The sequence below is a fragment of the Tasmannia lanceolata genome, unplaced genomic scaffold, assembly GCF_043159265.1.
Source record: "Tasmannia lanceolata isolate RefF3 unplaced genomic scaffold, GAP_Taslan_0.1 ptg000018l, whole genome shotgun sequence".
NCBI classification, from domain to species: Eukaryota; Viridiplantae; Streptophyta; class Magnoliopsida; order Canellales; family Winteraceae; genus Tasmannia; species Tasmannia lanceolata.
The window spans coordinates 26,094,695-26,120,000 of record NW_027518695.1 but is presented as its reverse complement, the minus strand read 5'-3'; the positions used below and the strand labels follow the sequence as shown (position 1 = coordinate 26,120,000).

Below are 25,306 nucleotides of genomic sequence, written 5' to 3'. Positions count from 1 at the left end.
GGAAATTTGATCTTTTGGGGTTGTCCAACGTATTGAGCTTGTTTAACATGGCTGTCCAACAAAAATCTTGAATTTAGGAAGGTAGCTAGGTTCTCCACAACTTATGCCAGGGAAAGGAAGGCCCTAAAATTTGGAGCCCGAACCCGGCGGTCCATATCAGACTGAGAAATAAAACTCTCCTAAAATGCAAAGAAGGTTAATAAAACAATCATACCATTCAAAAAAAAAAAAAAAGGTTAATCAGATATGGGGTAGTTTTTTGTTTTCTTTTTGTCTTTCATGTCAATATGTGAATAATATGGTATCTTAATCTTCATATCTTCTCCTGTTGTTTTTTTGCTTGCTTGCTGGGACAGAAAGTTTGGGAAATTTTTCACATTTTCTGTTTTGTTGGCTTGAATTTGTCATCTTCCTACCAATTTTCCATAATTTCACGCTTGCCGTCAGTCCCCTTCATGCTTCCCTGTCCCTTCCTGTTATGCTTCCCGCATCCCACCTTCCCGAGAGCCTTCGCTTCCCGCACGGGTAACCTTGTTTTGTAGTTTTCTGGAAGTAGCATTACTGATCTCCTCCCCCAAGATTTTGTTTGGGGAAGTGCTTCATGTAGATTTATTTCATCATGGTGAATTAGCTATAGGACAATCAGTTTTCCTCTCCCCCTTCCCTCTCTCTCATTGCTTCCCTCCCTCTCTCATTGCTGATATTTTTCATTGTTATTTTAAATTTAATTCCTTATTTAAGATTTTGTTACCGTTCTGAACTGATTTTGTAGCTAGTTGTTTGTGAAATATTTTTTTTTGTCAGTTTTATTTTTAGAGTAATAACAAATTCTTAGTGTGCTTTTAGTTCTGGTCTTACTGTTTTAAATCTTTACCAATGTAACATTATTCTTGATTCTTGTCAATTTATGCTGAATGACCAGTTTTTGAGTGTTGGAGTCCCTTTAAATAAAGCAAGATAGTGAAAAGCATATTACATGGGGCTGTATCTCATGTTTTTCAGTAGTAAAAGAGGCCATTCAGGCCGTTTTTGCATCTGGATAGTACTGCTTTTGAGCCTAGCACCTCTCTCTCTCTCTCTTACTCTTAAGTTAATGGTTAAAAAATAAAGATGTGGATATATTCCTTTTGTATTTGTGTAGGCTTTAGACTATTGTCACTCACAAGGAATTATGCATCGAGATGTGAAGCCCCACAATGTCATGATTGATCACGGGCAGCGTAAGCTTCGTCTTATTGATTGGGGCCTTGCTGAGTTCTATCATCCAGGCAAAGAGTACAACGTCCGTGTTGCTTCAAGGTGTGTTCAATTTCTCTAATTTCTCTTGGGACTGCTTTTAATGAGTTATTTGTTTACTTTTGTCGAGAAAAAACTGTTGATACTCTTAATATTATATCATATGGGTAGTATCTGATTGCTTTTCAGCTTCTTTATTAAAGTTGTCTCATAAAATACATCATTTCATAATTTCATATTGCTGGTAGGAGGAAAAGGATGGTAATGCTTGAAATGACAATGTTTTGCCTCTATATTGGAGATTGGAACTGTTCGTGGTTGGCTAGGATCATGTGATTGATGAGACAGACAGTGCCTCAACTGAGGTCAGGTCTGATAGATTGCTGGTTATAATCTCCCTACCATGCCACATTTCCTACCATGCCACATTTAGTAGTTTATCCCACAGAATTATGGATTACTCATTACTTGTGAGGAAATTGATTGGGTCGATTAGGCTCACTGCTTGCTCTGAGGGTCATTATTATATTGGATTAACTCATTATTAGGTGTTCTTTTTACAGTTTCAGGATTCAAACAAACTTAAATTCAATGAAACTAATTGTGCATTTCACTGATTAAATAGTTCCATGGAAGTTCCTCTGTGATGGCTTATAACATGCTTTTCCAAAGAATGCTAGTGTGGTTCTTTTCCGGTTGGTGACAATAACATTGCCATTGTGCAAAAAGAACAGTCGATGAACAATTCAAGCTGAGAACCACAATCAAATAGATGTTGTAGTGCATATATCAATGTGGAACAATCAAATAGATTTGGGAGAAGAGAGGGAAGAGGAAGATTTGGGAGAAGAGATCACAAAATCAGTGGGAGAAGATACGAATTTTGGCAAAAGACAGAGAGGAAGTTAAAAAACAATGGGAGAAGATAAGTGAAGCCTGGGATGCAATAAAAAGAGGAGAGGAAGAAATTGAAAAGAAGAGGAGGAATTGAAAAAAGAATGGGAATGTTTGAGAAAAGAGAAGGAAGGATCAGGGGAAAAGAGGGTGGGGTGGAGCTGAAAAATTGAAATACATCTGAAGTCGAAGAATTAATATCCCAAATCCTTGAGGAGATGGCGGGCTTAAATATAGTTGGAGGCGACATAGATATAGCAACTACACTCATAGAAGTATCATCCCAATTCCCCGACGAAATTGAGGGCTTAGAAGAAGAAGGATGTGACACAATGCCATGCCCGGAGTCGTCGAAATATAATCCTAATTCTCTTATGAAATGGAGGGCTTAGAAGAAGAAGGATGTGACACAATGCCCGGAGTCGTCGAAATATCATCCTAATTCTCTTATGAAATGGAGGGCTTTAAAGAAGTGTCACTATCTGTTGTCAACATACTTGATAGTCAGGAGGTTAAGAAGAAGATGAATAACCAAGTGATACTTAAATTAGGGAGCATTGAAAGGGGTGTGAAGAATGAGGGAAGGAGGAAGAAAGCTAGCTACGCCAAACAAAGCCCCTACTTACATAAACCACCCCTAAAGAAGAAAGTAGATCGGGGGAAGAAGAAAGAAGAGGAGGAGGACCCCAACTTGCCAAAACCACCCCCGAAGAAGAAAGTAGATCGGGGGAAGAAGAAAGAGGAGGACCCCAACTTACCAAAACCACCTCCGAAGAAGCAAGTAGCAAGGGGAAGAAGAAAGGGGAGGAGGAGGAGGAGGAGCCCAAGGGAAGGAGAAGTGCATTGATTGATGAATTGATCCAAGGCAAGTAGATGTGATGTGTATTGAATTAACCTTGATTGGAAGATAAAAAATAACTCTTTTAACCATTCTATCATTTTGCAGTCCTGGTGTCATGGATGAAGATGTTATAATCTTAGTTGCTGAGGACCTAAGATACCTTTGGAATGTCAGAAAATACCTAAGTGGCAGTGTAAGTGATATTTTTTTATCAATCAATACTACATTAGCAATGATAATAATCTACTAACATTAACTTTTTTCCTTGAGGGTTTTGGAAGTATACGGGAAGTACTTAGACCCCGCCAATAAAAATACGTCAACAGATCCTAATGGCCGAATCATATTTGTTCCTTCGATGGTACATGTAGAAGAACTTCTACCTCGCACATTCTACTTTACAACTGACGCCTGAAGGAGTATTTGACATTCATTTTTTCCGTTGTACAGGGAAATCTAACTTCAGGGCGTGATAATATGTCTAAGGAGAAGCAGTTAGAAGTGTGGAAGATGGTGAAAGCAATTCTTCATGCTAGACTTAAAGATATGCCGTACGAAGCGATTAAGATGGTCTTATTACCATTATGTCAAGACTGACCTGGGTTCTTTTCGTTCTTGACATGGTCAACAAAACCTTCCTGGAGTGCTATTCGTCAAAAGGCATGCAGTTTGATGAACGAGCATGATTCACCGTAAGTAAATTAGCATCTTTAATGATTTGAAGTTAGAACTACATATGGAAAAATACTTATGTTTCCTAAACCGATCCATGTAAAATATTTTCAGGTAGCATTGCTGAAGGAATACTTTAAGAAAAGGGGATGCGACAGAGACCATTTCCCATACGCACAAATGGAAGACTACCCACATCAGGACAATGGGCCAATGGGCCAGCCAAAATACTTTGTAACTTTAAATGTTTCTATGTCATTTAAAGTTTGAACTTGCTCCACTTACTGTTTGTAATTGTTGTTCTGTAGAAACGACTGAGGCATGTTTTGTGGCAAAAGGGATCGAACATTTCTATGGTGGTACCCCCCTTCAATTTTGGTCCGAATGACATTCCTGGTTATCGAATGGAGCTATGCGAACGCTTTTTACTTGGATAGTTTGGAAAATGCGAGCTAAAATAGGGAACGGAGCATTGATCTGTATTTGACATTCCTGGTGATTTTCTTAGGTATTATGATGAGTGAAAAAATGAAGAAGATCATCGACAGCTTGAGAGACTTGTCTTTCGCATCTCAAGGAATATAAAATCCTTTATCTTTGATGAATTATGTGGAGTTTCGATGTTTCTCTGGAAGTATTTGTAAAAAGAGTTACGATGTGGAGTAAAAGTAATTATAAATTTATGGAATTTATGTGGAGTTTCATGTGGAGTTTCTTCTCACAGACATCGAAAATGGGTGCTGAAGGTTCAATTGCAGTGCCTATCTTGCAGAGAGGTATCGGGATGCGTACAGTGAGGTGCTGCACCCCATACTAGATTGGACCCAATGGCAAGTTCCTCCACAATCTTCGATGACAATATTACCTCCAATAACAAAGCGACCACCTGGAAGGCCGTGCACTAGAAGAACGGATCCCGAATTGCAAAGTGGATTACATTACAAGTGCACAATATGTGAACAACTTGGTCACAATAGAAGAAGCTGCAGACAACCTCTTATTGTAAGGCAGCCCGTTGATGAAACTGCCATTGGACCTTTTGCACCCATTTTCAATAGTTACGATAGAAGAAACTCCACATAAACTCCCTATCGAAACTCCACAACTTTACATATACTTTTATTCCACATCACAACTCCTTTTACAAATACTTCCAGAGAAACATCGAAGCTCCACATAAACCATCGAAGCTCCACATAATTCATCGAAGATCAAGGATTTTATATGCCTCGAGAAGCGAAAGACAAAAGTCTCTCAAGTTGTCGAGGATCTTCTTATTTTTTCACTCATCTTGATACCTAAGAAAATCACTAGTAATGTCAAATACAGATTAATGCTCTGTTCTCTGTGTTAGCTCGCATTTCCCAAACTCTCCACGTAAAAATCGTTCGCAGTCCCATTCGATAACCAGGAATGTCAGTCGTACCAAAATTGAAGGGCGTACCACCGAAATGCTCGATCCCTTTTGCCACAAACAGGCCACTGTCTATTCTGCAGAACAACAGTTACAGACAGTAAGTGGAGCAAGTTCAAACTCTAAATGATATAGAAACATTTAAAGTACAAAGTATTTTTGTTGACCCATTGTCCTGCTGTGGGTAGTCTTCCATCTGTCCTTATGGGAAATTGTCTATGTCGCAGCCCTTTTCCTTGAAGTATTTCTTCAACAATGCTACCTTGAAATGTTTTACATGGATCGGTTTAGGAAACATAAGTGTTTTACATATGTAGTTCTAACTTCAAATAATTGAAGATGCTAATTTACTTACGGTGATCCTGCTCGTTCATCAAACTTCATGCCTTTTGACGAATTGCACTCCAGCAAGGTTTTGTCGACCATGTCAAGAATGAGAAGAACCCACTGCCAGTCTTGACCAAGGTTGCCAGAGCAGGAATCGAAAGCGGGAATCAAAACGGGAATCGAAAGTGGGAATCGAAGGCTCCAAGGAAAAAATCCTACTCAAGGTTGCCAGAGCGGGAATCGAAAGCGGGAATCGAAACGGGAATTGAAGCAGGAATCGAAGGCTCCCAGGGAAGAATCCTGCTTCCATGGTCTTGACATAATGGTAATAAGACCATTTTAATCGCTTCGAACAGTATATCTTTAAGTCTAGCATGTAGAAGCGCTTTTACAGTCTTTCACACTTCTAACTGCTTCTTCTCAGACAGTTTATCACTCCCTAAAGTGATTTCCCTGTAGAACGGGAAAAATGATTATCAAATACTACTTCAGGCATCAGTTCTAAAGTAGAATGTACGCAGTAGAAATTCCTCTTACATGTACCGTCGAAAGAACAAATACGATTCAGCCATTATGATCTGTTGACCTATCCTTGTTGGCGGAGTATAAGTACTTCCCGTATACATCCAAAACCTTCATTGAAAAAAGTTTATGTTAGTAGATTATTACCACTGCTAATGTAGAATTGATTGATAAAAAATGTCCCTTATACTACCTCTTAGGTATTTTTTAACATTCCAGAGGTGTTTAGGTCCTCAGCAACTAAGATTATAACTTCTTCGTCCATTACACCAGGACTGCAAAATGATAGAATGGTTAAAAGAGTTCTTTTTACCTTCCAATCAAGGTTAATTCAATACACATCATATCTACTTGCCTTGTGTCATGTTTTAGCAATTCATCAATCAATGCACTTCTCATTCCATTAGGCTCCTCCTCCCTCCTTTCTTCTTCCCCCTTGCTACTTTCTTCTTCGGGGGTACTTTTGGTACGTTGGGGTCCTATTTCTTCTTCCCCCAACCACCTTCTTCTTCGGGGGTAGTTTTAGTAAGTTGTGATTGCTCCCTCTCTTCTCCCAAATCTTCCTCCTCATTTTCGGCCCATTCCTTCTCTTCTCTGACTGTTTCCTCAGGATCCTAACATATAAATATGGCAAAAATTAATCAAATTGTAAAGATTAAGAAGTAAAATAACAGAACATAGGTGTGCTCTACTGCATTACCTGATCATTTACGTACTCTAACTCCATTTGTGGCGTCAATGTGACCACCACCTTATGATTCGAGAAGATAGTTTACAAGATATTAGAATTGATATGATACAATATCTAGTTGAGGGTAGGGAGCTAAGCAGGATCGAGGGCTGTCCTATGCCAAAGCTGGGGCGAAGCTATTGTAGAAAGAGGAGATCTTGTCGCCGAAAAGGAATAATGTTATCTGCAAATATGGAAAAGGTTACAGACGGTGTCCTGCCTGTTTCTCCAATGAAGCCTCTGAAGCAGTGTTTAAAAACTCGTTGACTCGGCTCGGAACTCGGCCGAGTCGACTCGGAATGGTGGTGGCCGCGTCAAGGAGTCACAGACTCGGCCGAGTCCGAGTCATGTCGAACGAGAAAGATTCAGAAAAAAAGAAAAAAACAAGATTTCATATGCAGAGAGTTGATTTAGAACAAATCTTTTCACCGCCTGGTTTCGTTGGTTGTTTTCACATTGAAACGAAGATGTTTCAAAGAGGAAAAGGTTGTTTCACTTTTTCTCTTTCCTAATGCTTAGAGATGCCAGAGATATAAGCCGTTGGATCATGCCATGCTATCATGTCATATGTGGGACTCAAAAGTTGAAAAAATATAGGCTGGAATTGAATTTTTTAAGGGAAATGATATATTCAGCCCTTTTTTACTTGGGATAACCCCTCTAATGTAAATGAATAGCTATAAATATATTAAATGGGGCTGTCCCAAGTAAACAAAAGGGGCAGATATCTCATGCCTTATTTTCATTTTTTTATGACTGTACACGCTACTGCTGGATAGCTATAAAGGCAGGCTGAATCATGAGCTAGCATGGCTACATGTCCTTTCACTAATCAACCAATAAGAGAAGTGATATATTTGACCCTTTATTTCATTTTTTTATGAAATCCGTGGAAGGGACTTCGGGAACTACGCCAGAGCTATTTTATCATGCCTCTTTAACCCCTGTTCATTTAAATCTTTGGGAAGTGACATACTTGTCACAATTTTTAACTTGGGACAACCCCTTCTAGTTTATTTATGAGTACTCTTTTGCACTAGAGGGGGCTGTCTCAAGTAAAAAGGGGGAGAATATACCTCATCTCTATATTTTTTGTATTTATTTTAAAAAAATAATTACAACTCATATGACTTGGCCGCCTCAACCGCATTATTGGTCGCGTCCGCGCTGAGTCGACAAGGATTTTCTTTGGCCGCGTTCTGCGTTGTATCCGCATTTTTAAACACTGCTCTGAAGCCCATTCTGGAGATAGACGAAGTTCCATTTGGGGTTACTATAGGAGATTCTTCACTTGTGGTGGGTAGTGTGGGTAAACTAGCAAATAGCCCTGAAGAACTGGATGTGGAATCAGATGGTGTCACATATGATATTCAGCTGAAGCCTCTGAAGCCTCTTTCAGTAGACGGGTTATCTGGGGATGAAGTCTGGGAGGCCTTTAATATGGAGGATATTGATGGTTTGGTGTCTCATACTCTGGGAGTTAGCAAGACTCTGGGCTTGGTTTATGCTGGGTCGGAAGAGGAGTTCATATTTGAAATTAAATGTGCTGAGTTAAGGGATTCAAAGGAAAAAGAGTTTTTGAGCAAGGGTTCTATAGAGCCTCAAGGAGGAAGATTAGGGAACTTCAGAAGCTGAGGATGGACATTAACTTTGGTAAAGACGTGGAAGGGGACGGGGTTTCTAGTGATCTGCAAAAAAGAAAACCTAGCAGGAGGAAGGGGAAGCCGTCTGCCAAGTTAGATTTATAATGAAGATTGTATCTTGGAATGTCAATGGCTTGAACCATCAGGACAAAAGAATTCAAGTTAAGGAGTTGGTGAAGAAGATTAAGCCGGATCTCATCTGCTTGCAAGAAACCAAAATGGAGTCGGTTAATAGCGGAGATCTTAGAGGGTTGGGGGTTCGGGCTGAGTGGGAGTTTTCGTTTGTAGGATCTAATGGTGCCTCAGGTGGTATTCTAGTAGCTTGGAATGAGAACGTTTGGAAAAAGCAGGAGGAATGGAGAGGAAAGTATTCTCTGTCGATTGCTCTGAAAAAAGAGGCGGATAATTCGATGTGGTTGTTTTTCGGAGTTTATGGTTCGGTTCTTCGAGTGGAAAAGGTTCTGTTTTGGGAAGAACTGGAGAAGGTCAGAAATGCTTGTCCTCTGCCGTGGTGTATAGGGGGTGATTTTAATGAGATTATGAAAGTGGGGGAAAGATTAGGTTGTGCAAGAACCAATTCTCAGATCAAAGCGTTTGCTGATTTTGTGGCAAAGTTTGAGTTAATAGATCTTCCTTTAGCGGGTGCTTCCTTCACGTGGTCCAGAGGTCCTAGTCGGAGTCGTCTGGATAGATTTCTTATGTGCTCAGGGTGGCTGAATTTAGTTCCTGATAGCTCTCAGAAAGCATTGGTGCATTCGGTTTCGGATCACTGTCCCCTTTTTCTTGACCCTCATCTTGAGTCGTGGGTCCCTCCCCCCTTTTAGATTTGAGTTAACTTGGCTTAGATTCCCCCATATGGAGGATAGATTGGGGAGTTGGTGGTCTTCATGCAGTTTTGAGGGCCCGGCGGATGTGGTGATTGGGAAAAAACTTAGATTTGTCAAAATAAAGTTAAAAGAATGGTCTAAGGAGCAAAATCAACAGGTAAATAGTAGAAATTTTTGGTTGGAAAATAGGATAAAAGAATTAATAGCTTTGGAGGAGTGTGGTTTAAGTTCTGAGGAAGATTGACAAGAGTTAGGGAAAGTTAAACAGGAACACAAAGGGCTATTGCTGCAGGAAGAAATATCTTGGAGGCAAAAATCAAGGGTAAAATGGCTGGTGGAGGGTGATAAGAATACTGCTTATTTTCATGCTATGGCTAGTGCTAGAAGGAGGTCGAACAGAATTGAGTCTATTTCAGTAAATGGTGCTATAATTAGCTCCAAGGAGGAGGTATCTTCAGCCATAGTTGACTTTTATTTTGCTCTGTATACTTTAGAAGGGGTTCTTCGCCCCATTCCTGGAATAAGTGGAGTTTAAGAGTTTGAATTTGGAGGTTAGCTCAAAGCTGGAACAACCTTTTGCAGAAGAGGAAGTTGAAAGAGGTCTTTTTTCGATGCCTAAAGATAAAGCTCCTGGACCCGATGGTTTTTGCCTAGCTTTCTTCCAAGCGTGCTGGCCGGTTGTGAAATGTGATATTCTAAGATTCTTTAGAGAATTCTATGAGGGGTTGACTCTTGACCGGGGCACATGGGCTACTTTTATAACTTTAATACCCAAGATTAAAGGTGCTACTAAGGTGTCTGATTTTCGTCCAATAAGCTTGGTGGGGTGCTTGTACAAGCTGTTGGCTAAGGTGTTAGCTGATACAATTAAAGTGGTCTTACCTCATATTATCTCGGATAGTCAGAGTGCGTTTGTCAGTAAGAGGCAAATTTTGGATTGTTCTTTAATTGCGAATGAAGTTATCGAATCTCACTCGAAAAGTGGAGCTGGAAGTGTGCTATGTAAGTTAGACATGGAGAAAGCTTATGATAGTGGATTGGGATTGCCTAGATTTTTTGCTTGGAAGAATGGGTTTTGGAAATCGCTGGGGAGGTTGGATGAGAAATTGTATTTCCTCTGCGTTGTTTTCCATCTTGGTAAATGGTTCTCCAAAAGGTTTTTTCAAGTCTTCTCGGGGTTTAAGAGGGGATCCTCTTTCTCCTTTTCTTTTTGTCATCATTGCAGAAACTCTTAGTAGGTTGATGAGTAAAGGCTGTAGTTTGGGTCTGTTTGAGGGTTTTGTTATTGGATGTGATAGAGTGGAAGTTTCTCTTCTTCAATTTCCTGACGATACCATTCTTTTCTGTGTCCCTGATAAGAATATGATTTTAAACTTGAAGGCTACGCTAAGATGCTATGAATTGATTACTGGTCAAAGATCAAATTTTAGAAAATCTAGTTTGTTTGCTATTAATCTTCCCCCTTCAGAAGCTGATGGGGTGTAGGCTGGATTCCTTGCCTTCCTTGTATTTAGGGCTTCCATTGGGGGTGGGAAAACCTGGAAAAGAGCTCTGGACTCCTATAGTGGAAAGGATAGAAAGAATATTGGAAACTTGGAAGAGAAATCTTGTTTCTAAGGGTGGGAGACTCATCTTGGTCAAGGCAGTGTTAGCTAATATACTAGTGTATTATTTATCTTTGTTCAACTGCCCGGTTAGTGTAGTGTGGAGAATAGAACAGATTCAAAGAAGATTTCTTTGGGGAGGTGCCGATAGTAAGGGTGATATACCCTTAGTAAAGTGGGAAAATGTGTGTTCCGATAAAGAATGGTGGCCTGGGGATAAGAAAGTTGAGAGAGTTCAATCGTGCATTGTTGGGAAAGTGGCTTTGGCGTTTTGGTATAGAACAATCTTCTTTGTGGGTAAAGGTGATTGGTAGCAAATATGGCTTTTTAAATGGGAATTGGTGCTCGGATGATTCATATAGCAAGAAAGGTGGGACTGTTTGGCGGAATATTTTGAGCTTCAAGCAAAGATTTGAGGAGGGTATTCAGTTTAAAGTTTACAAAGAGGATCGTATAAAATTTTAGGTGGATGCTTGGTGCTCTGATGAACCTTTGAAGACTCTTTTTCCTGATTTGTTCTCGGTGGCTTTGAAGAAAGATGTGTTGGGGTGTGATTGTTTTGAGAGGGTGGACACCAAGGTGGTTTGGAAGCCTAGCTTCAGAAGGAATTTTTTTGACAGGGAGTTAAATTCCATTTTTCGGTTACTTCTTTTGATTGAGAATTGCTAAATAAAAAGAAGGGTGGATAAAAGAATTTGGATCTGGGACCCCATCCGGCTTCTTCTCTGTGAAGTCATTTTATTCTTGGTTGGTGCAAGCTTCAGGCTCCCCTCTTGCAGCTGACGTCTAGAAATTCCTTGGACCTCCATTAGTTTCCTTTTTTGGTTGGGCAGTTTGCTGTGGGAAGATTCAGACCATTGAATTTCTTAGAAGAAGGGGAATGTGGCTGATAGATTATTGTTCGCTTTGTATGGAAGATGGTGAATCCATTGATCACCTGTTTATTCATTGCAAGGTTGCAAGGGAGATTTGGGGCCTCATTCTGGATATATTTGGTATCTGTTGGATCTTCCCAAACTCTATACCAGAACTTGTGTTGAGTTGGGATTGTGTGCCTTGGAAGAAGAAAGGGAAATTGCTTTGGAAGTTGTGTTTGATAGCTTTGTGGTGGGTTATTTGGAAAGAAAGAAATTCGAGAGTTGTCAATGGAGTTGCTAAGTCATCTTACTGGTTATTTATGAAAATGATTGCTTTGGTGATTTTTTGGGCGAAGAGTCTTCGTCAGTTTCAATTTGTTTCAGCTTTTGATTTGTGGGAAGGATGGAGAATTGTGTGTTGGGAAGCGGTGAGGAGAGAGAAGATAGTTCAACGATGGGAGGCTCCTCCTGAAGGGTATTTGAAAATAAACTTTGACGGGTCTAGTTTGGGTAATCCGGGCCCGACTGGTATTGGCGGCCTTGCTAGGAATTCTGCAGGGGTGGTGACTTGGGCTTTTGCGGGCCCAATTGGTAGAAACGACTCATCTGAAGATGAAGTTAAAGCGGCTTTTGAAGGAATAAAACGCCTGAATAGGGATATGTTCGATAAGGTGATTGTGGAAGGTGATTCTTCTAACGTAATCAGTTGGCTATCTGGGAAGGGTGCCCTACCTGACGATTTCTTAGCTTCTTCGAGGAAATCGCTGATCTTGTTTCAGGTTCATCCATAGTGTTTAAATTTGTTAGAAGATCAGCCAATGGTGAAGCTGATTCCCTAGAGAGATCGGGTGTCCATAAAGAGGGTTTGGAATGGTTCGATCATCTCCCTCCGTGAAATATATTTTTAGTCTTTTGTGATGTAATTTTTCTTTTCATTGTATATTTGTGGACCATCTCGGTTCCTTTCTATCAATATATTGCCATTTAAAAAAAAATAAAAAATGATACAATATCTAGTTTTATGTCTTATCTCAGATTTCTCAATCCATTTATGCTCAACCAATTGATACTTTCTCAATTTCTTTGCCTTATAATCCCACTTCAACAGACATGGGCGGGCATTTGGATTAGTGAGAATCCAAAATTTGGTATGCTCGTATAACTACACCTACAAACATAGGACACACCGATTTTGTATGCTCGTAAACCCTAAAAAAGTCATTCAGATCAAGTCTCGAGTAGAATTGTCAAAATAAAAAAGAATTAAAATATTAAACAGGCTGAGTCCATCATACCTGCATTGCCAATGAGCAACCGCTAAGATATTTGCGACTCTTGTTGACTTTGTTTAAATAATTTACTAACTAGTCATACACTACCTTTCCCCGGTTGTAGTTGGCAATCTTTTTCTAAATCGTCTATAAAGGGCTAGAACAACCTGTTAGCTTGACGAGTGAAAAGGACAGTCGCAAAAAAGTATAAGAGTACATATTTAATGGTTTTGTTTATGGAGGGTTACTCATGTGATCGAACTGTTGCCATAATTTCCTCCTCAAGAACGAATGCCATGACATAGGCTTTAGGAAATGGCCAACCAGCTACTTTAGGAGGAGGGTTTCTCTTGTCGGTTGATAGAACCCTCACCACCTCCATTCTTTCACCCCTAAGTGGCAGGCCTAATGCCAAAGCAACATCGGTGGCCCGAAAGAGGATTGAGATACTCCCTAACGTGAAAGTCTTTGTTGCAGGATCCCACTTATTATGGAGTGCTCTTATTTGAGGCTTGTGCATCACAATGTCATTTAGGAGGATCAAATCGCCAAAAGGAGTTTTCGCTAGAGCATCATAATGGACTTTCTCCAACTTTATTCTATCCCCTGCCGTTTTAAAACATGAAGGAGAACATCGTGCTCGGATATATAGAGCCTGCAAAACAAATTACATCATCAAAAATATAAATGTCATAAATAAATTAACTTAGATTGAAATCATTAACATCAAATTAACTTACATGTCTCTTTCTCTTTTTCCTCACTTTATTTTTTCTCTTCTCCCTTTTTAAACCCTTTTGGTTATTTCTTGGAGTCTTTCTTGGAGTTTTTTGTGCCGCCTTCTTTTAAGGCTTTGCCATTTTACAAATCATATACTGTATATGGATCTGTAAAAAACAGTAAGGGGTTATCAAACACTATAAAAATGAATCACAAGTCTATAGATGGGGGTTATCAAGTCTCTAAAGGTTCTTAACTCCCAACAAGGAGGGGTTATCAAGATGACAGATGGGGGTTATCAATTCCTAAAGTGTAGGGTTTTTAGGCCTCTGGAAGGGGGTTATCATGTCGCTATAGAGGGCTTATCAAATGGGCTACTCAACTCCTAAATAGGGATGCTTATCAAATGTGGGTTTTCATGCCTCTAGAAGGGGTTTATCATGCCACTATGAAGTAGCTAAATGGGCTACTTATCAAATCCTAAATAGGGATCTTGAAGTCTCTTGACAGAGGTTATCGAGACTCTAGAAAGGGGTTATCAAGTCTCTAAAGAGGGTTATTTAAGCAGGAATACTGAACTCCACAAAAAAGGCTTATTAAATAGCTAAATCTGGGTTATCTATTTGTGAAGAGGGGTTTTGAAGGGGGGTAACAAGTATCTAAACAAGGTGGTTATCTAAGAGGGTTCTCAAGTTCACAAGAAGGGCTTATGTAGTACCTAAATGGGGGTTATCAATTCATATCGAGTGGGGTTAACAATTCATATGATAGGGTTTTGAAGGGGGGTAACAACTATCTAAACTAAGTTATCTAAGAGGGTTATCAAGTCTACAAGAAGGGCTTATGCAGTACCTAAATGGGGTTTACAATTCATATCGAGTGGGGTTATCAATTCCTATAATAGGGTTTTTGAAGTCTTTTGAAAGGGGTTATCGAGTCTATAAAGAGGGTTATCTAAGCAGCAGTTTTTAACTCCACAAAAAAGTCTTATTAAGTACCTAAATGGGGTTATCTATTTGGAAAGAGGGGGGTTTTGAAGGGGGTTATCAAAGAGGGTTTCTGAAGTCCTTAAGAAGGGCTTATGTAGTACCTAAACAGGGGTTATCAATTCGTACCGAGGGTGGGTTGTCAATACATATAGGGGGTTATCAACTCAAAAAGGGCTTACAAAGAAGCTAAAAGGGGGTTAAAGAGGGGTTTTGAATATATTAGAAGGGAGTTTTCAAGCGGTAAAAATTAGGTTATCAGGTACTAATAGAGGGGTTTGCCAAGTCTCTAAATGGGGTTATCAACCTTCTAAATGGGGCTTTTCAAATCTCTAAAGGGGGTTTGCCAAGTCTCTAAATGGGGTTATCACCCCCCAAAGCATCTTCCATCGAAATGAGCTTTTAAGTATTAGTTGTTTGGCACATGATTATAGTTTTTTGGGGAAGAATCATCATCTTATGACCGATTTACTAATCTTTTTTGAACATAACAATTGTATTACTAGGTGCTATGGATTTATCGTGCGAAGTTTGTCATACTCATACCAATGTTCTTTTTTAACATTTAATTTATTAATAAAATAAGGTACCACGTACTCCACAAATCTCCTCCCCTCAATTTCGTGAAGCAGAGAGAGAGAGAGAGAGAGAGAGAGAGAGAGAGAGAGAGAGAGAGAGACGAAAGTAAAGGAAGAGAAAAAAAGGATACTTTGAACTCCCCTCAAGCAAGGGTTTTAAATTTCGGTTTAGGTTTTGGTGCCCATTGCCGGAGATGACTATCCGAGACGTTTTTAGATGCCGTCGGTCTCCTCCTATGGCGGGCGTGGTCTCGGGTTTTCCTGTGGAAACTTTAGTTTGTCCTTGTGGCTTCAATCTGGATCTCACTGTGGTTCATTTCCAAAATTTCCTGGAAGCAGGATACCGTGCTCTGGAAGTTTTTGAATCCTTGGGGATCCTTAATATTTGCTGTCGAAGAACTCTCACCTTAATAGATCTCAATGGGTTCCCCTAGATCCCACTCAGGATCGCTGGGTAGCATTGAGGACAGGGAGATTCGAACAAGACGTTTGGAATTTGGGGCCAGAAGAGTCCTTGGCCGAAGAGCCTCTGGATTTAATCGTCGATTGCCTTCCAATGACAGTGATTGGATGTGTCCGAAGTGCCAATATAGAAATTTCGGATCGCATAACACCTGTAGAAAATGCTTGGATCCGGAATCCAATTGACCCCAGCCATGGTTTGGAGACCTAAAGTCGGTCCCTCCCAGGCTGACACTCATGCCGATCCCTTACCCCTGGAGGTCCTAATTACTGTGGTAGAGGACCGAAAGCTTTATTTAAAGAGTTGTCTCATTGGGACTTTGAAATCTGCATCCTGGTTGTTGGAAGATGTTTGGGAGTGGGCTAAAAATTGCTGGGGTCTGCCGGAGCTGCAGAAGCCTTTCTCTATTAACTCTGTCGATATTCTTTTCCGTTTTCTGTCAGAATCCCAGGCGAACCCTCAGGCGTGGAGGTGACTTTTTGGGAGGATTCGTCTCTTCTCTTCAACCTTGGTCTTCGGCTTACAACACGGGAGCTAGAACTGTTAGGATAAGATTCTATGATATCCCTTTTCACGCCCGGTCCTCGGCAACATTGGAATACTCTGGGCAACATTTGGGCCAGGTTATCCAAACCCAACTATTTGGTAATCACGATCACTGCATGTCTTTTGCATCAGCATTGGTATTAACCCCCTTGTGGAAATCTATACCCTCATCCATTAATTTAAGGGTGGAGAACAACATTTATTCTATTGGAGTTAAGATGATTTCTGGAGTACGACGGTTTCGGTTATGGGGGAATCAAGTAGTAAAGATAATTTGGACGTTTGTGAGGGTCCTGAACAGGTTTCTGGTGTTCAGTTACCGGCAATGGCTGACTCACTGGAAAGTGTGACGAACTCTAATCCCAATACTTGCGACATTGACAGAGAGCCGTTGGTGGGGGACCTGGTTTGAATTTTGAATCTCCCAAGCTTACCGCCATTGTCTCATCTGTAATGTCGGAGATTAGGAAAGCTGATGTGACTGGAAAGTGGGGCCAGGCTAAAAGTGGTTCGACACGGAAAACATTAATTGAAGGGTCTCGTGGAGAGAAAGGAAAGGCCTCTCGAAAAGATGTTGCTGATAGCTGTATTCTGACCTCGGTAAAGGACAAAAAGGTGCTAAAGATCAAAACTAGATTCCACCAAGCGCCCACGCTCAGGAAAAGCTATCGTGCGCCAGAGGAACTCGGAACTACAGGTATTAGCCACTCGAGGGGGCCTTTCAGCTTTTACGAGAAAATTAAAAGGTATTGTTAGGAAAGAAAACCACAGGAGGAGACTAATTGTCGAATCTCAGAAGCTTCTCCAAAACTTCGACACCATCAGTTCGCCAGCTATGTCAGGAAAAGCATCGGTCCAAGATGGAAGTTCTCCACCCTCGCGGGGCTTCTCGTTTGAGGACGGAGATATCGAACTGCTGAAAGACCTTCGCTACAATGAAAAACTTGCTAGGAAGGAATCTCCGCCCCCCTGTGAAATTTCCCTTAGTCCGCTAGAAAAGTGATGGGCTCAGCTAAAGAAAAACTCATCCTCCATTAATAATCTGGATCCTGCTTCGGAATCGACTAGCGATAAAGAACTGCATGTACGTCTCCTTGACCCCTCCCCATATTCAGTAAGGTTCTAGAAAATGAAAGGCGTACTCGGCGGCGTCTTTGGGAGGAGGAAAGAAAAACTGTCATGAGAAACCTGGAAACCAATCGATCTAACTCGATTATGGGGGTAGCTGCTGCATTGGGCATTTCAGGGCAGATTGAAAATCTGCCAGTTGGGGAACCCCAAATCCCTAAGGATTCTAGAGGTAAGGGACTGCAGATTGATAATAGTTCAGACGACTCTAGGAGTAGGGGATCATACTCGGAAGAGTTTAATGACCTATTATCGATAGGGAATGTTTTTGGGATTACATATAAGAAAGATTTGGGGGCAACAAAAAAAATGTTCCTTGCAATGAAGGAAAGAGATAAGGAAGAACAAAAGGCCAGGGCTAAAGAAATTTGAAACAAACCGGGAGTAGATGATTAAAACAAGCCTGGAATAGATGTTTAAATAGGTCAGATTGAGAGTTGGGCGTGGGTGTTCCCCTTGGTAAAAGTGTTTAAGGAGTATGTGCAGAATCGTTTTAGCTGGTGACTTTGGTTGCAACTATAAGAGCTTCGTTGTAGGTGAATAGGGAGTAATCCCCTCAATTCCACTCAGGGTTTGTTCTGTTTAGAATTATTTTGATGCTGGTCGTCGTCCAAGATTTTTATCTCCAATAGCCAAAGCTTGAGAGACTCGTTCTTTCGCTAAGGTTATCCAGTTTGCTTTCGCCAAACCAGATGACTCCCTTGAAACTCTATGATGAGCCTTAGAATTTCAGAGAGTTTGACTACCGATTCAGAATCTTGTAGCACTAGTGGTTTTCTTAAACTCCGATTTTGTATAATCTCAAAGAAGTACTTAGGAAAACTAGAATTGTGCAGTCCAAAATGGTACAGGTTAAAGGGTTGAGGAAAGGAATGAACAATGTATAAAGGAAAGGTTTACATATACAATAGAACCATGTATAGGTACAGGGATATGGGTATCATATTAGAGGAAAGGAATAGTTGAGTTTTGTAATATCTTCTGTTTGCTCCTGAATTGGCTTCGGGTATGCCCGTGCCAATTCACCTTAATATTTTGTAATTGCAGGATGGGACCCCTTGTCCCGATTGCTATTTGAATATTAATGAAACTTGTCATCTTTCAAAAAATAAAAAATAAGGTACCCAAAAAATGCAAATGACAAAGGCAAAACTAAAATGAGAGGGAATCAGTCCTTAACAAACTGAGCATTTAATCTCACATCCTTAATAAAATAAGGTACCTAAAAAATGCAAATGACAAAGGCAAAACTAAATGAGAGGGAATCGGTCCTTAACAAATTGAGCATTTAATCTCACATCCGTAATTCTGTAAAAGGTACCCAAAAATTTGCCAAGGGATCAGAATTAATATGTCGTGCCCTATAAATGTGCGTGATAGATATCTCTCGATATTCTCGCTGTCAGTTTTTCATGTGACACCCGACAAAAAGTTTATTTTTAGATGTCTTTTTGGACTCCTCGATGCTAATTTTGTTAATTTTAATTGTAGCGGTTATTGTTATATGTGGAAATATGTTCATTTCCCTCTCCATATGGTCCATAGACCCATCCTATAGTTGGGAATACAAAGGGTCACCAGGTAGAGTAATTATCTTCAAGAAAAATGATCACATAAGAAATCTAAGTTTTTCAGATGCATCTTGGGTAGGATCGCCTTAGGATAGATGTTCAACAAGGATGTATTGTACTTATGCTGTAGGTAATCTAGTAAAAAATCTAGTAATCCCGCTCAACAAGAAGTAGAATATGGTTCATAGTTGCACGATTTAGTGTAGATGGTATACCATCATTGGTACATCCCACAGCTTCGGCAGATCGCTTAGCCCCATTCATCTTCGGTGTGAGAGTGCTCTAACTGATTGATTGGCTTCTAGTCGAATAAAACAAACATATTTTATCGGAAATCCTATGATACTCGTCATTGGGCTCACACTCTCCTTGTAATTTCCAGGTTGAGGAAGGGAGACATATTTTGACCCCTCTTTTTCAAGATCTTTGACAAAAAATATTTATTTGATTTTCTAGTTGATGGATTAAAGAGCCATACATATGCTATTTTTAAATTTTTTTCCCTTCTTTTCAGTTCAAAAAATAAATGTCTATCTACATGGTTACTTTTCGGGTGGACCTATATGTTTAATCTATTCTTTTTTCTTTTTTTTTTCCAATTATTTCTTTATAACGGTGTTCTAGGGGTGGACCTATATGTTTAATACTCTTCTTTGTTCTTTTGTTTTATTATTTCTTTATAACAATGTCCTTGGGGTGGACCTATATGTTTTATTATTTCTCATATCGATGATGAATGTTTAGAACTATGTTTTTAATTGTCTTTGTAACTTGCTTAATTGTCTTGGCCTAGTTCTTTAGAGCTAGAAAAAAAATAAACTATATTCTTTTTTTTTTCTTTTTTTATTATTTCTTTATATCGATAATAAATGTTTAGAACCATTTTTGTAATTGTCTTTTTACCTTGCCTAATTGTCTTCATAGTTTGTATTTTCTACTTTCTACCATATTCTACTTTGTACATTGTTTTTTGAATGGTAAGACCAATTTCATTACAACCAAACGAAGACTGAGGAGGTCCCAGAAATTACAACGGGACTGAGAGCCCGAAAAGTAACATAATAGGAATTACATTACTTTGTACATTAGTTCTTACTTTGAGGTTTGAACCTTGTAATGTTTAATGATTGGCAAGGTATTATTTTTCTTCTCTATTTCATCTTTTGTTTTTTATTCTTTTGAATTCTATAATTTTAATTGCAGCATTGGAGAATTAGTTTGGGCAGCTATGCTTCACTATCTTGTAGTTTATACTTTTAAATCATAGAATCGTTGAAGTGCTTTGAACTCATAAATCATAGTACTAATTATATACTGGTAAATTAAATCAATTAGACAGTTATATCATTTAATATGTTGTCAGATATGAATCATGTAATCAGCCTGGTGTATTTGCATTACATCTTAAAATAATTATAAATGCTCTTATCCAATGTATTTTTTTTTCCAATAATTTATTATGGTTTGTTCTTATCCATTTCTAATGAATCTTGTCGAATTCTTGTAAGATTTTTTCAAGAAATAGTGCGTCACTTAAGAACTCTTGCGTTTTGGTGAGACATCAGATTTTAAGGTGTTCAATATGTGTTTGATATTGGATATTGCAAACTATGTAAGGGATAGATAGACCATATTATAGAGTATGGAAGGGAGAGCGGTTTCATGGTTTTCTAATAGGCCAAGGCACATTTTTTGGGCTGTCAAATATGGTTGAAAAAGATGTTGGTATTATTCCAATATGGAGGATTAGGTCTGCTGTCTTTCTTTGGAGGAGTTCTACGTATTTTTTTTCCATTACCGATTATTTCAAATGTTCAGTTCCAATAAGATTTATTTATAGTCATCAACATGTCCTGGATAATAAGCTGACTACAAAACCATTGTCGTTTTTGCCTAGTGATATAAATTAGCGTTGATGATGAAATACATTGTCTAAATAAATTAATAAAGCTTTTAGTGAAAAGTTCTTTCTTATATTTGATACCTGTTTTGTAATTGTTTGTATGATTTTATGTAAGTATCAATCTCCAATGCAATTCTTGACTATGAGTTGCCTTCTGTTGGTTTACATTTTTTTTTATCCTTTTGGGTTTTGCAAGCACCTTTCCATGACTAAATGCTTTTCTCACATTCTATCCGCAGGTACTTCAAAGGCCCAGAGCTCCTTGTTGATTTACAAGACTATGATTATTCATTAGATTTGTGGAGCCTTGGTTGTATGTTTGCTGGAATGGTACGTGTTACCTGACAACATTCAGTTTAGCTCTTATTGATAAAAGGAGAAAAGAGGCATTACTCTTTTTTCTCGTATTGATGAACTTTCCCTTTCTACAGATATTTCGTAAGGAACCCTTCTTCTATGGCCATGATAATTATGATCAATTGGTTAAAATTGCTAAGGTAAGTGGCGTTCATGGAAACTTGATACATGTTTTGCTTATTTATTTATGTGGTCGAATATTGGCCTTATATAATATTGGGTTAGATTTTTGCTGAAGACATACCTTTACATGCATGCAACATCCATTATGTAATAAAAATGTTAAATGATTTTTTCTCTACAGTGTTTCTTATAGTGATGGAGTCATCATATTAGTTGTCATATTATAGGACATGATAGTGACTTATCGGTAAAGTAAATCATGTTGTATTGGAATTCTTCAACTATATTGATGATGTTGGAAAATAGCGCCTTGTATAGTGACATACGTATTTATATTTATATTTATATACATGATGGTTGGGATAATATATGAGTAAGAGTATGGTGTGAATACATCTTGGAAACAAATTTGTTTGGAACTTTGGAAGAGTAGTATGCTTTATTTGGGAGGATGAGGCTTAGTAATTGGCTTTATATTCCTTCGGTTGAGATTTCGACAAATTTTATGTACTTTTGTTGAAATTTCGACAAATCGACCGAAGTTCTATAATTTACGTACTATAGTAGTAGCATATTCGTCTCTGTGAATTAAATTGTTACATCGTCATCAATGCAGATACTGCCTTAGTGACTGTAATGTGCTGGGTCTTCAAGTGTTGCAGCCAATTTGAGGATTTCTCTGTATTTTCAGTTTGGAACATCTTGTCCCCTGATATATAATAATATAAAAATGTACATTGGTTTTTTCGTAATAAAGTGACCTTTTTCAAAATAAATAAATAAATAGTATATTCGTCAACTTGACGAAAGCCTTAGCTGAATCTAACCCTGTTGACTTAAGGTTTTCGTATCGGTGGCTATGGAAATAGAAACATGCTGACCATTTTTTTCGGTTTCGTTTGACATTTAGATTATTGTATTTCAAAGGACAGAGTGCATGATGATGTCGCAGTGTAAAGTTTATGCCAGGTGCGAGCAATAGGGGTAGGCTCTTGGAGGAACCCCATTGTGTGGTGACGTGCCCTTTGAAGTTTCACATAGATCATTGGTTAGGATGGCAAGAGTCAAGGTTGTTGAGTCCTATAAGTTGGTTAGGGTGTTCGGGGTGGGGGTGATATAGCGCAGAACCATCATTTGTTGGAGCCTTCGTGGCCATGAGAGAGTTGTTAGTGGATCTCCTTTTGTTCCAGGGTAATTGCTTTAGCAGGTTTGGGAGCCCTGTGATTTATTGTGATTTTCCGGCTCAATATGGACTTTTGCATTTTCATTCTTAACCTATCATTCTCTGAAATTGATGGGTTAGGATCAATCTAATTTCTTGGAGTAAATGCCTGGAAAAACTTGATTACTTGAATTCGAGACCCAACCTCTACTGTTAGTGTCCATGTTTTATGGCAAGGTTGATATCTCTGGTGCTGAGATTCTTTTGTTGATAGTTTTTACTGGTAACAGGGACTGAACTTGTGACCTGGTTGAAGCATTGAGCGATACAAATACATTAAATTCTCAATTTTCTTTTTTCAGGTGCTTGGAACAGATGAGTTGAATGCTTATCTGAGCAAATACCGCTTGGAGCTTGACCCACACCTTGAGGCCCTTGTTGGGAGGTTATGTTATGCCTGTACCTGATTGCTTCCATGATTTCATCAATAAAAATTGTTGTTTCTGAAACAAATGAGTTCTCTTTGCTACAGGCATAGCAGAAAGCAATGGACAAAGTTCACAAATGCTGATAATCAGCATTTGGCTGTTCCTGAGGTCTGTCATTCAGTGTAATCAAGCTGAATTCCTTTGCTCCAAAAAAACAAAAACCTAAATTCCTTCATTATGTAGCTGATCTAACTTCACCCATATTTCATAGGCGCTTGATTTTCTCGACAAGTTGCTTCGATATGATCACCAGGAAAGGCCAACTGCAAAAGAAGCAATGGTAATTATTATGATTACTTTCATTTCTTCTTTCATTGGCTCATTTAAATTGTGTCTCTGTTATTAAGTAACTAATTACTAATCTTTATGCTGTGTAGGCCCATCCCTACTTCTATCCAGTGAAAAATGCAGAAAGCAGTAGGCCTCGAACGTAGCAGTGTAACTTCTGCATTACCATAAAGAATGACATTCTAGTGCTTGATTGTCTCTGTAGAACGAAACCCGCATTTTCTGTTAATGCAGATGGCGGTTTTTTTTGGTCGCAAATTGCGATTAAGTTGTGCTTTGTCAAGATCAACAATCTGTAGTAATTTAATATTGTATTTGTTTTATCTAGATATGATCCTCCTTATCTGCAAAATCCAGCTTTTGAGTGTTGTATTTCCGATTTTGTTACAGATCTTTGTGGCAATTGGATTATTTTTTGATGTTTGATCAGTTTTTTGTTCACCAGGCTTTCCAACAGACAGAATTCAACTTTACCACACTAAACATATGCAAATATTTTCATCTTCGTCACCATACTAATACCCTTGGTGGATACTATCTCTTTCCAACTTCATAGGTGCACAACTTTGCGTTTGGTTGGACGCGTACTGATTCTCAGCCTAAAATGAATAACAAAATAGTAGTGCAATGGTCCACTTCGAAGGGGAACTGGCCTCGTATTCTAGGGGAGAAGGATTGCAATGGCGTTTTTCTTTTTTTTTCGGACGTCTATCTTACTAACTTTTTTAAAGAAAAACGAGTCTCGTTCCATCCATGGTTTTAAATTTCGGTTTCTGTCCCAATTTCGGCCTTGGCCGAAACTGAAATTTTTGCCGAAATCCAGTAATAGAAAAAAGTAGTATTTTATTATATCTGAAATTTTGGCAAAATTTACTGAAATTTTCCGAAATAACAGAAATTTCGGCCAAAATTTTGTAAACCCGTTTGTAAGCCTGATATTTAAACTGAAATTTCCTAAATTTCGGTTTAGGTCTCAACCGAAGTCCAAAATTTTGGTCCATTTTGTCCGAAATTTAAACCATGGTTCCAACAAGACTATCTAATAAAATACTAGGACTCTAAAAAGTCGGTGTTTCTCTCCTACCACGACATATGGAAAGAGTGGAAGGTCTGTTTCTTATCCTCATGTCGGGCAATAAGAAAGAATGGGCCAAAACTAGGCAATAAATGCAAATATCTAAATAAAAGAATAAGAGACAAGTAAGCCGTCAAACATAGCCCGCGTTTTGTTTGGAAAATTTTCACGAAAGTCGTTATGGTTGATAATAGATGATATTTTTATCTCTATTCAATCTCTGTGTACTTGTTGTGCTAGGTCGAAGGAAGAGGATCTTGAACATGTTTTTGTGGATGGTAGAGATATATATAAAGCTATTTTGCATCGTACTTACATTAACTATGATTGAGAATCAAGACATAAAATACTAGGCTTATTCAATAGTTTGACTTATCCAGGATGAAAAGTGTAACATCTTTTGGGTTTTCTTTGAAAGCAATCATATTTATCATCACTTGGGAGATTTGGAAGTGATGCCGGCGGAATCCGGGTCTGCGATCGCGCGGTGCGTAGAGAGCCTCCGCTGGGGTCTGCAATCACAAACAGAGGGGTCAGGGAGGTCCGGGGTGGGTCCCGGATGACCACTTCGAAACCCAAGTCAGATTCTGGACCAACAATATAATGAACAACAAGAAATGACTGAGGTATAATCAGGTTTACCAAGATCAATATGTGGGTTCTTTCTCTGATATCTGGGTGGGCGGGTCGGAGGCAGCGGGTAGGAAAAAAAGGGCGGGGGAGGCAATAAGGCGTCGAGCACCTCTCTTACTTAGAGCAAGAAAATCTTAGTCACAAACGTAGAGATTCCTTTGATGGTGCCTCCTTTTTTAGAGTAGCTTCTTTCCTTCGGCCAAATTGGAGGGGGGAGAGGATGGGATCGAATCGCCCTTTCTTTAGGGACTTCATGCATTTTTATACTTTGATCTTGTATGTAAGTCCCTTTCTTGGAACGCCACGTGGACCTTTTCATCATTTCAGAGAGATAACCTTTTTTCGTTGGATTGGGCTCGCCCCTGGTTCGACGGCGCATGTGGTTTTGTTGTGTAATTTTGCCCATAATCGTGATGATGAAGTTTTTTGGAGGCGGAGAGGTGACAC

General features: G+C 39.1%; 1 protein-coding gene across 1 annotated transcript in view; it reads left to right on the top strand.

The window, feature by feature from the left end:
* Positions 1-23,527, top strand: part of LOC143850228 (casein kinase II subunit alpha-like) — a gene marked incomplete at its 5' end in the record, with an annotated part of 40,059 nt that extends 16,532 nt beyond the window's left edge. The window contains 7 exons of the mRNA XM_077359493.1: positions 1,142-1,299; positions 20,973-21,063; positions 21,165-21,230; positions 22,738-22,820; positions 22,908-22,971; positions 23,075-23,143; positions 23,241-23,527. Coding sequence (XP_077215608.1) covers positions 1,142-1,299; positions 20,973-21,063; positions 21,165-21,230; positions 22,738-22,820; positions 22,908-22,971; positions 23,075-23,143; positions 23,241-23,297 — 588 coding nt within the window. The remainder of the gene's footprint in view (positions 1-1,141; positions 1,300-20,972; positions 21,064-21,164; positions 21,231-22,737; positions 22,821-22,907; positions 22,972-23,074; positions 23,144-23,240) is intronic.
* Positions 23,528-25,306: the final 1,779 nt, after the last annotated feature.